This window comes from Pollicipes pollicipes, unplaced genomic scaffold (assembly GCF_011947565.3).
Source record: "Pollicipes pollicipes isolate AB1234 unplaced genomic scaffold, Ppol_2.1 Scaffold_6138;HRSCAF=7277_pilon_pilon_pilon, whole genome shotgun sequence".
Lineage (NCBI taxonomy): Eukaryota > Metazoa > Arthropoda > Thecostraca > Pollicipedomorpha > Pollicipedidae > Pollicipes > Pollicipes pollicipes.
Genome location: NW_023596818.1, coordinates 23564329 through 23578653, shown reverse-complemented (window position 1 = coordinate 23578653; position 14325 = coordinate 23564329). Strand labels below are relative to the sequence as shown.

Below are 14325 nucleotides of genomic sequence, written 5' to 3'. Positions count from 1 at the left end.
TCCTTGTTGATCACGTCATCTCCATGTGATTATGATTTTCCCGAGTACTCGCTCAGCACCCCAGACCGAGCGTCATCATGGGTAAATTAGATTGCAATTTACTGGATCCCGCTAGAAACGTTGCACAGGACCGGCTAAATGAGATGCTCCGATCGTTTCATCTGTATCAGATTGTCAGCGAGACTACTTGCTCTTCCGGGTCGCTTTAAGGCGTAGTCATTTCTAGTTTAGATGACGTCGTTCAGTGTGTTGGAGCTTTTCACTACGCTTTAAGCCCTCACTTTTTTTGTTCGCACGCCCATAGTTTTGCTGAGGTGTTATGTCAAGCCTCTCCGCATCCATACTCAACTGTTGAAACGGGCTGACCACGTTTGTTGCACCATGACCACGTTTGTAGCACCATGACCACGTTTGTTGCACCATGACCACGTTTGTTGCACCATGTCGACCGGTCTGGCGTTTTTAGGCGTTTATTAGTCGCTGATATGTGGTCCCATTTGCTTGACTGTTTTACACCAATCATCAACAAACGCGCTCCGATCCAACTAATGACATGAAGGAATCCAGGCGCACAAGCTGTCATAACGGTGACCTTTTACCTCATGGCACAGCGAAGGGACGTGTTGCGTCGCGAGGGGAGATCGCCGGCTCACCGCGAACTGGACCGGAGGCTGAGGTCGGCGATCAGGCGTGACTGCCGAGTGGGTACTGAGGACAGGTTGCAAGCGCAGGGGAGCAGTTCGCTGTAACGCATTATTCCCCCCCCCCCCCCCCCGGCGTTATCGTGGACTAAGAGCAGTGCTCGCAACCTGTCAGCCGCGATTCCGAAAGGATGAATGATTAATTTAACCCCAGCCATGTGGATATGTTTGTGTGCGTGTGCGTGTGCGTGTTCGTGTTCGTGTTCGTGTGCGTGCGCGCGCGTGTGTATGTACATGTGTGTGTGTGTGTGTGTGTGTGTGTGTGTGTGTGTGTGTGTGTGTGTGTGTGTGTGTGTGTGTGTGTGTGTGTGTGTGTGTGTGTGTGTGTGTGTGTGTGTGTGTGTGTGTGTGCATGTGCGTGTGCGTGTGCGTGTGTGTAGGTGCTGAAGATAATGCGGTAATAAACAACGTCTCCCCTTCTCAGACCACTACCCGGTCTTTCGCACGAGAGATAAGCCAAAGCCCCAACCACGCGCGCAGGGGCGGCGGCACGCATTTTGAGTTGGGGGCAGGAGTTTCAAGGGGGCCTCCTGGACAAAACAGGGACCCATGGGTTGTGCAGTATTGAAGGAGAATTGGTACAGTGGGCATATGTTCCTTTATAAACCAGTTACAATCATCACATTCAAGCAACTAACCGTCGGCAGCAAAACAAAATAACGGATTTCGGTTCACGATGGGCCTCCAAAGCTAGTCAAAGGCTTCGTTATCGAAAAATAGGGCATCCTAATTCAAAACCGTGGCTATGTGACGTACGAAAAGGCCTCCTGCCCCAAAATGGGCCTCCTTAAAATAGACAGTGCCACTTAACCCAGCGCAGGGCCTCCTAGTTCATAAACGGTGTCTCTCCATCTAGCAAAGGGGCTTCTTTATGCAACATTTGCATCCTGATATAGAGCATGGACTACTGTATTATTCATAAAGGCGGCCCTCATATATAAGCGTGGCCTTATGGTCCGGAAAACGTACCTCTTGATGTAGAAAGGAGTCTTCTGGGTCTCATTTATTGTTCTCTAGCTCAGTTAAGAGATCCTTGACTTGAACCCTCAAAAAGGTTTTAGTTTTGCAAAAAGGCCCCATTTTGGGAAGGCGAAACATACCCTTGCCTCCTTGCCTGCTGGCAGGGGCAGGAAAATTCACCCTTTGCTTCCCCCTCCCCCAATGATGCACCGTGCTCACACGCACGTACTCTATGAGTTATTCGCACGCTCCTCGACTATGACCAAGGATCGACGGGGTATCTTCAGTGGACAAGTGTGGGCTCAGTGAGTTGTGGCTGACGTCAGCGAGACCTGTTCGGTGCTAACGGCAGGGAGTCCCGGGCCCCTTCTCCGGCGGTGGGAACTCTCCGCCGGGCTACGTGTCGGGCTTACGGTTGTCGTCCCGTCCGCGGCCACCGGTAAGGCATTGGATGGTATGGTTGCATTGAACTGTTGCATCTGGTAGAGAAGTTAACTACTTTAAGCAGCAGCTGACCCCTGGCCATAAACCGAAACGCAGTGGTAACTCACGCGCAATGTGGGAAGGTCCTGCATTATGTTCAGCAGCACTCGCTGCGGGAGGAAATACCTCAGGTGTCAGAGACCGATCTGGACGCCGATGCTCTTTTTTACTACATCACTGACGTGTGCGTCCCAGATCAGGTGGCGGTCAAGTAGCACACCCAACTTTTTACGGTCGGGCTCCCCCGAACGATCTCCCCGCCGACCCGTACGCTGACAGGGAAAAGTCCGCGAGTGTTCTGTCGGGTGCCAAGGAGAACGAGTTCGGTTTTGGATGTGTTGAAATTGAGACTGCGGGCACGGAACCACGATGCTAGGGAGGACAGGAATGTTTCCATACGTTGGACGAGGGAAGAAAGGTTGCGTTTGACATCGGATATGAGGATTTCTGTCGTCAGCGTACTGGTCATATGAGCGTCCGGCGCGTGCAGGCCGAGGTCGTTGGCGAAGATTGTGAATAACAGAGGACGGGGCGGGGGGCTGATCCTTGGAAGACTCCCATGGTATTGGGGAGGGGATTGGAGACCATTTTGTCACCAAGAGAGGAAGACTGACTGGAAATGGCCAGTAAGATAGGAGGCGAACCAAGCCGGGCCAGTATCATATAGCTGGAACTTGGAAAGTAGTTGAGCGTGAGGAGTGGCGTCAAAACATTTACTGAGATCCAAGAGGCACGGAAGTGAAAGATGACCACGATCGTTTTTGAAAAGATGCGGTTGGCCACGATGAGCAGAACAGTCCCGGTGGAATGGCGGGGACGGAAACCATGTTGGGACGAGGACAGAAGACGATTGCCGGACATAAAGGTGAACACCTGACGCTGCGCCACACGCTCGACAATATTGGCCGTGATAAGAACGATAGAAATAAGACGGTAAATGGAGACCGGGATTGGATCGCCGGATTTGAAAATGGAGTGAGTTAGGGAGTGTTTCCAGGAATTGGGAAAATTGCAGAAGGTGAGGCAGGTGTTGATAACGACGTCAGGTGACTGTCCGAGACCAGTCAGGTTGGCTGCAACACGGGGATCGTTAGACAACATAATTATTCATCTCGTCCGGGGTCGCGGCTGGCAGGTTGCGAGCACCGCTGTTTTTCCCCGCCAACATCGGGTGGATAATGCGTTACAGCGAACTGCTCCCCTGCGCTTGCAACCTGTCCTCAGTACCCACTCGGCAGTCACGCCTGATCGCCGACCTCACCCTCCGGTCCAGTTCGCTGAAAGCCGGCGATCTCCCCTCGCGACGCAATAGGGAGCTGTGCCTTTGCTGTGACATGAGGTGAAAGGTCACCGGGATGACAGCTTGTGCGCCTGGATTCCTTCATGCCATTAGTTGGATCGGAGCGTGTTTGTCGATGATTGGTGTAAGACGGTCAAGCAAATGGGACCATGTATCAGTGACTAATGAGCGCCTAAAAACACCGGACCAGTTGACATTGTACAAACCATGAGGCAAACAAACATAGTCAACCCGTTTCAGTAGTCGAGTATGGATACGGGGAGGCTTGACACAACACTTTGGCAAAATTAAGAGCGTGCAAACAAAACGGTAAGAGCAAAAAGCACCATGAAAAGCTCCAAAACGTTATCGTCTTTTCGTTGAAAATGACCACGTTTAAAAGTGACCCGAAGAAAATTGAGCTCTCTGACAAACTGATTCAGATGAAACGATCGGGGCATCTTATTGAACCGGTCCTTTGTAACGGTACTAGCATGGTCCAGTAGCTTACAATTTAAATCACCCATGGTGACGATCATTCGGGATGCTGAGCAAGTACTCGGGTAGATCGCAATCACATGTAAATGACGTGATCAATAGTGATGCTTTTAGTCGGATGGCGTTACAAAGACTGGAGATTATGTCCGTTTCCGCCATTGGCTGCGTTCTGTACGCCTCCATGGGCTGTACCACCTACTTCTATTGCTGCTCCTATCCTATTAGGGCTTGCACTGATGCTGATCGCGCATGTGCCTCACCTCCGAAACAGCAGTAAATTGCGTCAGTAGGGTCGCGTGTACTATGAAGAATGGGCCGATGCGGATCGTTACTTTTGTTACTACGAGGTTTGTCTGGCGGCGGTACATGTACTGCCCATTCGGACTGGGCCTTCCGCCCATGTGTAGCCGCGGAGCGCTGTTTCCGTCGCCAACGATGGCAGTGATGAGTGACGATATCCCGCGGTGCTTCCCGTGCCAGCGTTTGATCGCTGTCTGTCTCCGATCGGATGGCGACAGCCTTTTTGAGGCGTTCAGGTGGCACGCTGTGCGTCAGTTCACGCCCCTCCGTCTGTCCGGCAGCTGTCTCCGGCCGCTGCCCTCACGCCGCCCGGTCAGCCGCCGTCCGTCCTGACGCCGCCGCCATGCCGCTCGACCGGCACGACTGTCTAGCGCTGCTAGCGCAGCTGGCCGAGGAGGAGGACTTGCGCGTCACCGTGAAGGGCTCGGCCTGGGGCGCGCTGGTGGCCGGCTTGGGCGCGTTCGTCGGCGGCGTGGCGCTCGGCCCGCCCGGTCTGCTTCTTGGTCAGTCCCCCCCCCCCGCCGCTGGGTCAGTTTCACCCATCGGCAGTGTCAGTCTCAGCTCACGGCTGGGTCAGTCTCCTCCGCCGCTGGGTCAGTCTCACCCGCCGCTAGGTCAGTCTCCCCCGCCGCTGGGTCAGTCCCCTCCCCGCTGGGTCAGTCTCCCACGCCGCTGGGGCAGTCCCCCCGCCGCTGGGTCAGTCTCACCCACCGGCAGTGTCAGTCTCAGCTCACGGCTGGGTCAGTCTCCCCACCGTTGTGTCAGCCTCCCCCGCCACTAGGTCAATCTCACCCGGCGCTGGGTCAGTCTTACCCCCCCCCCCCCCCCGCTGGATCATTCTCTTCCGCCGCTGGGTCGGTTTCATTCACTACTGGGTCGGTCTCACCTCACTGCTGGGTCAGTCTCACCCACCGGTGGGTCGGTCTTGCCCCGCCGCTGGGTCATCCCCCCCCCTTCTGCCGTCCGGTCAGCTGGTCAGTCGGATGACTATATCTGACTGGACACCATTTAGCAGCACTGCCGCACTGTCACCGTTACCATAGACTTGTCTTCTGATATAAGACCGTGCGCATTGGTCTGGTATGATCTCTGTAGCCTCCGCGCACCGGTACATGTGGTCACAGCCACGAAGGCGACTGGCTAGCGTCGATCGTTTGTTTATGAGATCCAGTTTTTGTGTGTTGTTTCTGCTGAGAGAAGCATCCGAAAGCCCCAAGACTACCGTATTGCTTCCGCCGAGAGTGCTGTTGAGGCCGGTTAGTGGATGCTTCTGAGTCCTGAAAGTAGTTCGGTCGTTGCCTGCTCTAGAACTGGACGCGTGCTCTCCTTATCCTGATATCTCCTGTCTCGTAGTGTTCCTGGAGTGCAAAAACGGCCGTACTGCTTGTTTGCCAAACACTGCCAACCAGGTCGAGTGAGTCAGCGCCTCGCACGATCTGATCCAAAGGTCTACTCCGAAATCTTCACTGCTCCCCGGCAGCTGACACGTTCCCCCTTCGCGTGAGCCACCTCTAACTCCGGCCGGCTCCGGCAGGCGGCACTGCCGGCGGCGGAGCGGCGTACGCCATGAGCCGCGACCAGTTCCGGCCGGCGGCGCAGGTGATCCGGGAGATGCCGCTGGACCGGCAGCGGCGGCTGGTGGCCTCTGCCAGCAGCCTGGTGCAGCGCATCCGCGCCGATGACGTCATCACGGCGCTCGCCATGCTGGCCACGGGCAGCGTCATGGGCGAGCTGCGCACGGCCATCATCGGCCAGGTGGTGCACTTCCTCACGTCCGAGATGGCGCTGCAGATGGTTGAGTGACATGCCTGTAGCTGGGGCTCGCGTGTGTCGCTGGGAGCGGTGCGCTTCAGACGGGGCTCGCGTGTGTCGCTGGGAGCGGTGCGCTTCAGACGGAGCTCGCGTGGGGCGCTGGGAGCGGTGCGCTTCAGACGGGGCTCGCGTGTGGCGCTGGGAGCGGTGCGCTTCAGACGGGGCTCGCGTGTGTCGCTGGGAGCGGTGCGCTTCAGACGGAGCTCGCGTGGGGCGCTGGGAGCGGTGCGCTTCAGACGGGGCTCGCGTGTGGCGCTGGGGGCGGTGTGCGTCAAACGGGGCTCGTATGGCGGCGCGCGTCAGACGCAGGGATCAGGTCGAGCTGAGTCGAGTCACGCGCGGCGGGAGAGGGTACAGAACAGCAGGTGCTGGACACATGGCGTGCAACGCCCGATTTTTGGTATGCGAGCGGGTTACCATGGTGACCGTAAGTGATGTACTTTGGGACGCCAGCTCCCAAACACGACATGACTGATCAGTCGTCGGTAATTGCTTATCCTTCCCCTTCACAGCCACCCGGACATGGTTTGTCATATTTTGGTGGGAGCTTTTTGAGCGGCGTTGCGTCGTGTCTTGTGTCGTGGTTCATGGGAAGCGTCGCGGGCTTTCCTCGGTGGTATTTGGAGCGCTGAGGGCTCCGGTCATCGCGGCTTTCAGCGCAGGCTGTGGTCTGTAACATGGCTGGTACGGATGCCGTGCACGTATTTTCTTTGAGCTCTTACGATCAGACTGCACTTAAATGTGAGCGGACGAACTACGAGAAGTCATTGTCGGTCAGAATGGTTCACATTGCCTCCAATACACAGCTGTGATGGAATTGTTCTAGATGCTCCCAGTGCTGCAATAAACCGTGGATTGGCCTGTACGGGCATGGTGAATGGTTCGACTGAGGTGTCTGTTGAACAAGAATCCTATGTGTGGAAATGTAGAAGAAACATCCTGAACGCTGTAACTTCATTTACAAGTGGAGCCACACCAGGTTTAAAGGCTGTTTACTAACACATGCGATGAAGCAACGCTGCACAGAACCAAGATCACGGGAAGGGAATAGAGCGTGAACGCGCAGGTAATGTATCGTGCTTGCTCGCCAGACGTTAGGTAGTCTGGTCTGACGACAAACACTTTAAAATTATTTGAAGTTAGTAGCGTCTGCGCGCATTGTGGGCGCGAAAGTGAAGCAATTCTGCGTTTACTGATGCAGTGCGGTAGAGTGAATTGGTGGGGGGTTGTGTGAATAAAGCAACGATGACAAAGAGCACAAAAGCGACTAAGTTTGGGATGTGACAATAGTGATGCATGGAAAGTTCGTATCAGCTGTTCTCCGAAAAAGCCCGCTTAATACACGAAGATGGCATCCAAACCAGGCTGCGTTTTTATGTTGTCCTATTATAAGCAGTGAGGCTGTTTTAACAGACGACCAGCATTCCACACATTTTAAAGCAATAATTGCGAGCCACCATTTCAAATAGTGGTTCTGCGATATAATGTGTCTGACTGGGCGTAAGAGCGATGAAAGCACGTAAATGGAAACAAAATAGTTCACACACACCGCGCATCAAGCGATCATCGCACTGGCATTGTCGGCCAAGATGAGCCCTGCACAGTTAGATCCGGCCGTGGGCTTCAGGTCAGAATCGAATCGGTGTTCGGTCTTATTCTCTATACAAATGCGTGGTTCTAAGGGATTTGTAGCTGCGGCCTGTGTGTGTTGGATCAAAGACTGGCCACCGAAAGACGTGTTACGGGTGGGTATTTCGTAGCCAAAGTTTTCGGCGCACCCCCCCCCCCCCCTCACCCTTGAATAGCCTACTCGCAAGGTAGTATGTGCATATCCGATACATAAGTGACATCATGGGGGTATGGACACACGGTGCTTAAACGTGAAGCGAGCGTCATAACTTCTTAAATAACTCTCACCCGTCAGGGAAATTTTCCGTTGACAAAACAGACAACAGTACGCCTTCCAGTACCATTTCTGCATACCGTGCCCCCAGATGGTATATTTCACGCCGTGGTTTCGTGCAACCCAATGGTAACCCCATCACCTCCATTGCACCTCGACACACCCAATTCAGACAAAACTCGTAGTGCTTAACTCACAAATACTGCGAGCTAAACGAGTGGTTTCAAACCCAGCGGCCGTTCTACGAAGAAAAGCAAAGGTCGAGGCGCGTTTGCGGTCAAACGGCTTCCCTCCTACCATCATGAAATAGGCGAAATTCAAAGTAAACCATTCAAACAAGCTTGAATGTGGTGCTCATGGGACCGACAAAAAGTATGACGTATCTGTCATTGCCATTAATTGACAACGACATGTCAGGGAAGGTGCGGGCGAGAGTACGAGTTTCTGACCCGCCCATTAAGATAACGTAGCAAGCTGGCCATCCGTTAAAATACCGGCCATTCTGGTCGGTTAAAACACCGGCCATCTGCTATAGCTCCACCGCCTTTTCTGTCGGGGAGTAAGAGTCGTGATGCGTGCACTTTTGGTGAACAAGAGAGGTGCACAGGGAAACAGGTGTACACTACATATGTCAACTGCCTAGTGGAAACCAAACACCATCTCAGGTTACGGTGAAATGAACAGTTTTTAACGCAAAACACTACTAACGGCAGATCTCTAGAGTCGATGCCAAATAAAGCCATCCAGACACAACTAGCCTGGCCATCTCTATTTCATAGTTCTTCGCAGATGCAAAGGCGAAGCTAACCTCAAAATTACCGATTCTCAGTGTGTTTGAGGTGGGACGACTGTACTGAACATTCAAACGTATTCATGGAAAATTATCGTGCCACCATCACAGAGATCACATCAGGCATCACCGGTTGCACATCCAGCACTGCATCGAATAAGAATTTCCGTTGCTTGTTTTTCTGTATTGACAATATTTGTGCTTCTTAATCAAAGCTGTGCATTCCTCAGTTTGCAAAACACTTGAACACTGTGCTATTCAATCCAGCAAAAGAGCACCTTTACCGTTTGGCGTGTGACGCTGGTCGGCTCCCACACGGGCTTCTCGCGATCCCCTCTGAGACGAGCCGTATTTTAACGGCTTGCTGTACATGAGCTTGCAAGGCTGACCATCTTCCCCGACACATCATTTTAACAGGTCGTCTACCGACTATATGCACCACCTGCCAATAATCTGCTTGCCATTGGTACGGACGAAACCCGACGGTTAGGCTGCCTGTCCCCAATTCTTCACGCATATCCGTTTTCGCTTTTACACTGACACCGTTTTAATCTTCGCACTGATGGGGTGTATGCGTCCTCCGCGATGTTTCAAAAATTTCCTCGACATGTCTTGAGATGGCGTTCAAATTTCCACGGAACGACATTGAACGTAACATCTGGCTGCGCGGGAAACAGAATGGAGTTTCCCACCCGAGTTTATCTGAATATTGCAAGACCGTATTTACCATTTGCAATGGAATTTTCCACATTGTGCGGTTCATACATAGTTGTTCGTAAAACGGGATTCACAGTTGCACTTGGTGACCCTTGCATATCAAATGCAAATGAAAAAAGAACACACAACGGAAGCGGCGAATGTGAGCAAAAGTTGACCAGTTGACCTGTAAGATGGAATCAGCTTGGTTGCTCAAGCTCATGCTCACTATTGAAATATAGACCGTCTGTCAGCTTGTTTTGTGCCTCTGCTGCTAATAGTGTGTCCATTATCGATGATATGGAGAGAATCCTCCGGAGGTCTTCACTTCTCACACGTATTGCATTGTAATGGTTGGCCGTAGTGTGGAAAGTACATTCCTATAATGTTGTTTAATTCTACGCCATCTAATATGCGCGTTGATCATATGTACCTGCCGGATGCAGCTCGCTCATGATCGATATGAAGACTGCCCAACAGGGACATCTATTTCTGTAAATGATTGGGGGGGGGGGGGGAGGGAAGCCGGTCCATGACGGTAAACTTCCCTAAAAGTGTATTTCTCAACGAATGTAGGCCTTCATATTTCGGTGAACGGCAATTTTGGCTGTTCTTTTTGCATTATTCATTCCTGTAATTTACTTTTTTGGCAGCATGCCATCCATGGTCATCATGATGCAGAAAGATGATGTTCTGCGTACTATCCAGTTTTATTTGCCAAGATTTATAAATATCTGATAAGTAGTTCACAAAAATTACGGTGCGCCTTACCAATTAAGGGCCCTTTCCACTGTGGTCCCAGATCGTCACAAGGAGCTCCCTCACTGAATTAAAGTCAGGGCCCCTCAAAGGTTATCTGGCTACCCCGCTGCGCTGTCGCGGCAGGGCGCCTGGATGAGTCACAGCATTTTAAGTCCATAGGAGAGGGTTTTTCAGAGGCAGCTTTTGGGAAGATTGAGAAAGTACAGACGGCTGAGACGCTTTCAACGTTAGAAAAAGCGCCATGGCCTCTCGTACGCCAGGTGTGCTTTTGAAATTTAGCGCCTTGGCTTTGAATTGCAGTTCATTTGGCGCCGGCGCTGCAACGCTAACCTAGGTGGCGCCACTAGTACTAACGCCTGGCTTATACGCAGCGCTACTGTCGCTCTGGGGCCTATGATGCTTATCCAGTTATGCTAGATACTTACGTCTTTCTTCTCGAGGCCTGCTGAGTGTTGGAATGCAAACTGTGCTTGCTGGGTTCGAGATATCTTAACATCTTGGATGCAAATGTCTTTCCCTTATTTTGATCGGTCGCCAAGGCATATTCCCGGCTCAGTTGCCTGTCGTTCTAGTCTAAACGTCACATGATGTTGGGTCACGGTATTGGTTACTTTCATGTGTGAGCCTACTAAGTTTGACCTTGAATTGAAAAAATGACAGTCGTCTTGTCGTGATTGACGCTTCAGCCCCTCTCAACTGGCTGAATATTGAACACGTGACGACAACATGCGACATTTCGAACTCACCACCGACATAGGTGAGCAGGTTGGCGTCAGAACAACTCGGTCGGAAAACAGACGATTCTGCCCATGCATGATACGCAGCCCATATGAGAAAAAATAACTCCACGCATTTAATAATTTTAGTGCATACGTTGCGGTGTACCGGACGTAAAGCAGTAAAACAGACCTAGAACACAGATATACAACATGATACCAAATGATATACTTACAAAATGCCGGAGGCGGAGAAGCAGCAATAATACCAAAAACGTCGTAGCAGTGGGCAAGCAAGGCGTCATGCTATCCGCATCAAGACACACCGGGATCCGCCAGAGTCTTTGCGTGCAAGCCAACTGATAGAAGCACGATGAAGTCGGGAAGGCCTCACATGCCTTCTACGCATCAGAACCAAACGTCCCAGAAACGCGCTCACCAGCTCCAGGAAGCGTGACAGGAGGGCGAACATGATCGCCCCCCCCCCCCCCCACACAGCCAGCGGAACAGTGAGGGGCTAGTTCGGTCAGCCAAAAACTGCTACTGCACGTCAAATTGGCACACATTACTAAATCCGTGTCGGATCTTCTTTTAGGGCACTTTGAACTGCACCTAGCTAAATTTTGGAACCCACAGCAGCATCTTCTTGAATGAAATTCATTATCTCAGATGGTGATCAAACGTCGTTTCTGGCGATACATTTCAAACGAGTATGCTAGCCTGCATTCAAATAGGCCTGTAATCAGTCGGTGCAACCGTCGAAATTTGCGCAGAGTTTTTGATGATAGCATGAGTATTAGGGTGTGTCATCGAGGAGGTGAATCTCTTGGTATCAGCTGAGACAAAGTTTTTCCTTGGCACACGGATTAATGATAAACATTCAGGCCTGTGGCACCTCACCAATGTTGACATTCGTGGGTCGCGAGTAGTTTTTCTTTCATAGGCCAAGAAAACCGTATTCGATACTAGCGCCACCTATTTTACGCACTGGGTTCATCATCCAATACGCCTTAAAGCTGCCACTTTCCACCCTACTGGTACTTGGTGGATTAAGTATGAAGTAGATATCATGAAGAACACCAGCAAAGCATCGCCAAACAGCTTTTAAGCTGACTTTAACTGCTGACTTTAAGCTGACTTTTTAACTAAGCTGACTTTGAGCTGACCCTAAGCTGACTTTTTAGTAAGAAACAACTTATTTTTGGTAAAACCCAAAGCTGCGCAGTTATGAGAATGCTGTAGCAGACCGGGTTAGGTTCAAGTTTGTTATTGCTAACGCATCATTGTGATGCTGATTTGCAATTTGTGTGCTTTTTGCGCGGGAGATATGGGTTTATCAGTTTAGCTTTGCTGGTACTGAAGCGTGTCTTTCGAACAGTTACTTGCATAAGCATGCCGAAGGCTAAACGGTCGCGCAGGAAACATTTTGTGATAGGCCACCCGGTCCACTGTCCCACCACCAACTGCCGATTACGGGAAAGCCTGGAGCTACATGATGTGGCTGAGCGAATCGAAAAGGAATCTCACTAATACCATCTTCAAGATCGCAACGGTAGAAACCAGGGCACTGTGGACCAACGAAGCGATCCCTGTTCATGATCTAAAATGCGTGACATGGTTGATCGAGGGGGATTGATATCATCCCAACAAAGCTATCAGCAAGCAATCAAAAGAAAAAAGAGTGTCATAGCAACGCCGCCACCGCGAAGTTCAACAAGCTTCTTGATGTCGCGGAATGCAAGTGCAAGCACCAGTGCAGCTTTCCATGCCCAGTTGCCTGCACAGTGCATCAGGAGGTTGCCATGAGGGACCAGTGCAGGCACCGGAAGCTTACCCTGGGGTCATATGACCGGGATACGATTGTGAATAGGGAGGCCCGCGAGGTGCGGAGGATGGCCAGACAACTTCAGGGGTGTCGTGGCTCGGCCGCCAGTGAGGCGGTGTCTGCTGCTGAACCTGAGTCGCCTTCCCCGCCGGCTGCTGAGCCGGCGCCGCCTGCTGAGCCGGCGCTGGCTGCTAGTGCTGACTCCGAGCCTGTTCCAGGACCAAGTGGTCTTAGCGCTGGTGAGTCAGCCGATATTCTTACACGGTTCCGTAGATGGTAGAAGGTGGCGACGACACCGATTGTTCGTTCCAGTTGAGACCACCGCCAATGCAGATTATAGCGTTAACGATCTGACTTACACCACTCTGGCGGTTGACAGCTACGGTGGCTCGAACCGGGCCACTGCTGCTATCATCAACCCCTTTCAACAAGGCAGCAGAGACGGACTGGCTACTTGTAATCAAACATCGTAGATCCTAAGAAGATCTACTGCACAAGAGGCAGAGTGAGAAGAGAGACGGCTGGTTACAATTTTGAAGCAATCCATGAGTCAGGTTTGACCATCCTCTACTCCGACGGCCGTGAAGGTAGGAACTACATGAGCCACACGGAGCCAGACGAATGCCGGCGAAAAACACGTGATTGTCACCACTGAGCCAGGCAGCCGCCACGTGACTCATTTTACGTTCGAGTTCGGCCGCGCCCTGCACTTGTTCAGCTGCGCAGCGGCAACAGCCGCTGCTTGCCGCACGGCAACGAGCTGGACCTCTTCCATCTGCTGCTGGGCCTAGATGGCACGACCACGGGACCGAAATTTTTTGTAGACCCATCGGCAGGGTCTGTGCTGGAGAGGTCTGAGAGAGGGACGTTGTGGCATTCAAGCCTAGGCCGGGGCCCGTGCCAAACCTGCCGGTCGACCTGATTCAGCAGCTGAGCCCCAACCAGCAGCTGCTGTACCTTTTGGCCTCCGGCGTTCAAAACGGCTCTGTCTGAAATGTGGCGGCCCAGCGGCGAATCGGACCATCGAACCATGTCAGGTGAATATAAAAACGCATTATTCTTAAAGTTATAGCAATCAGTGTTTAAAGTTCATCAAGTATCATTTGATATTTCGTATGCTCACTGTTGAGTATTCACTTATTATCATACTTTGTGCTGTGTTCAGTCGTATCATTTACTGGTTAGTTCATGCTTACTAACATGTTATTATATGTATTCTGTCACATTTAAGGACTCTGGAATAATTACATACACTAAAGAGGCAACCAATTTTGCATGATCTAATGCTCAGTTCGTAGCAAATTGTTCTAATAAATTCGCTTTTGTCTTCAGATGGTTGACACTGGCCGCTCGCCTGCTCCTATTTAACATCTCTACCGAGACCTCCAGCATCGCTCTCAAGGAGCTCGTCCAGTGCGTGGTCGGCCACTATGTGCCGGTATGGTCCGCCATCCGACAAAACAGCGGCTGCGACTTTGGCTTACGCAGCTTGTTCCGGAGCATCGCGGTACTCCGCGACCTGCTGCGGCACACGTAGTCCTCCAGCATAGCGGGTACTGGGTCCGTCCGGATCATCTGACCATCTGACCAGCTGACTGAC

The 14325-nt window shown here is 51.9% G+C and overlaps 1 protein-coding gene across 1 annotated transcript; it reads left to right on the top strand.

Moving 5' to 3' along the window:
- Positions 1 to 4564: 4564 nt before the first annotated feature.
- On the top strand, positions 4565 to 6567 carry LOC119105479 (protein C19orf12 homolog). The gene is made up of 2 exons (XM_037228945.1): positions 4565 to 4724; positions 5756 to 6567. Exons 1-2 carry the CDS (start codon positions 4565 to 4567, stop codon positions 6022 to 6024), a joined length of 429 nt encoding a protein of 142 aa, XP_037084840.1. The 3' UTR covers positions 6025 to 6567.
- The last annotated feature ends 7758 nt before the right edge of the window (positions 6568 to 14325 follow it).

Excerpts from the sequence above, each read along its gene's own strand:
- LOC119105479 (XM_037228945.1), top strand. The coding sequence starts at position 4,565 with ATGCCGCTCGACCGGCACGACTGTCTAGCGCTGCTAGCGCAGCTGGCC. Across the intron at positions 4,725-5,755 it reads CCCGCCCGGTCTGCTTCTTG|GCGGCACTGCCGGCGGCGGA; the intron begins GTCAGTCCCCCC and ends CGGCTCCGGCAG.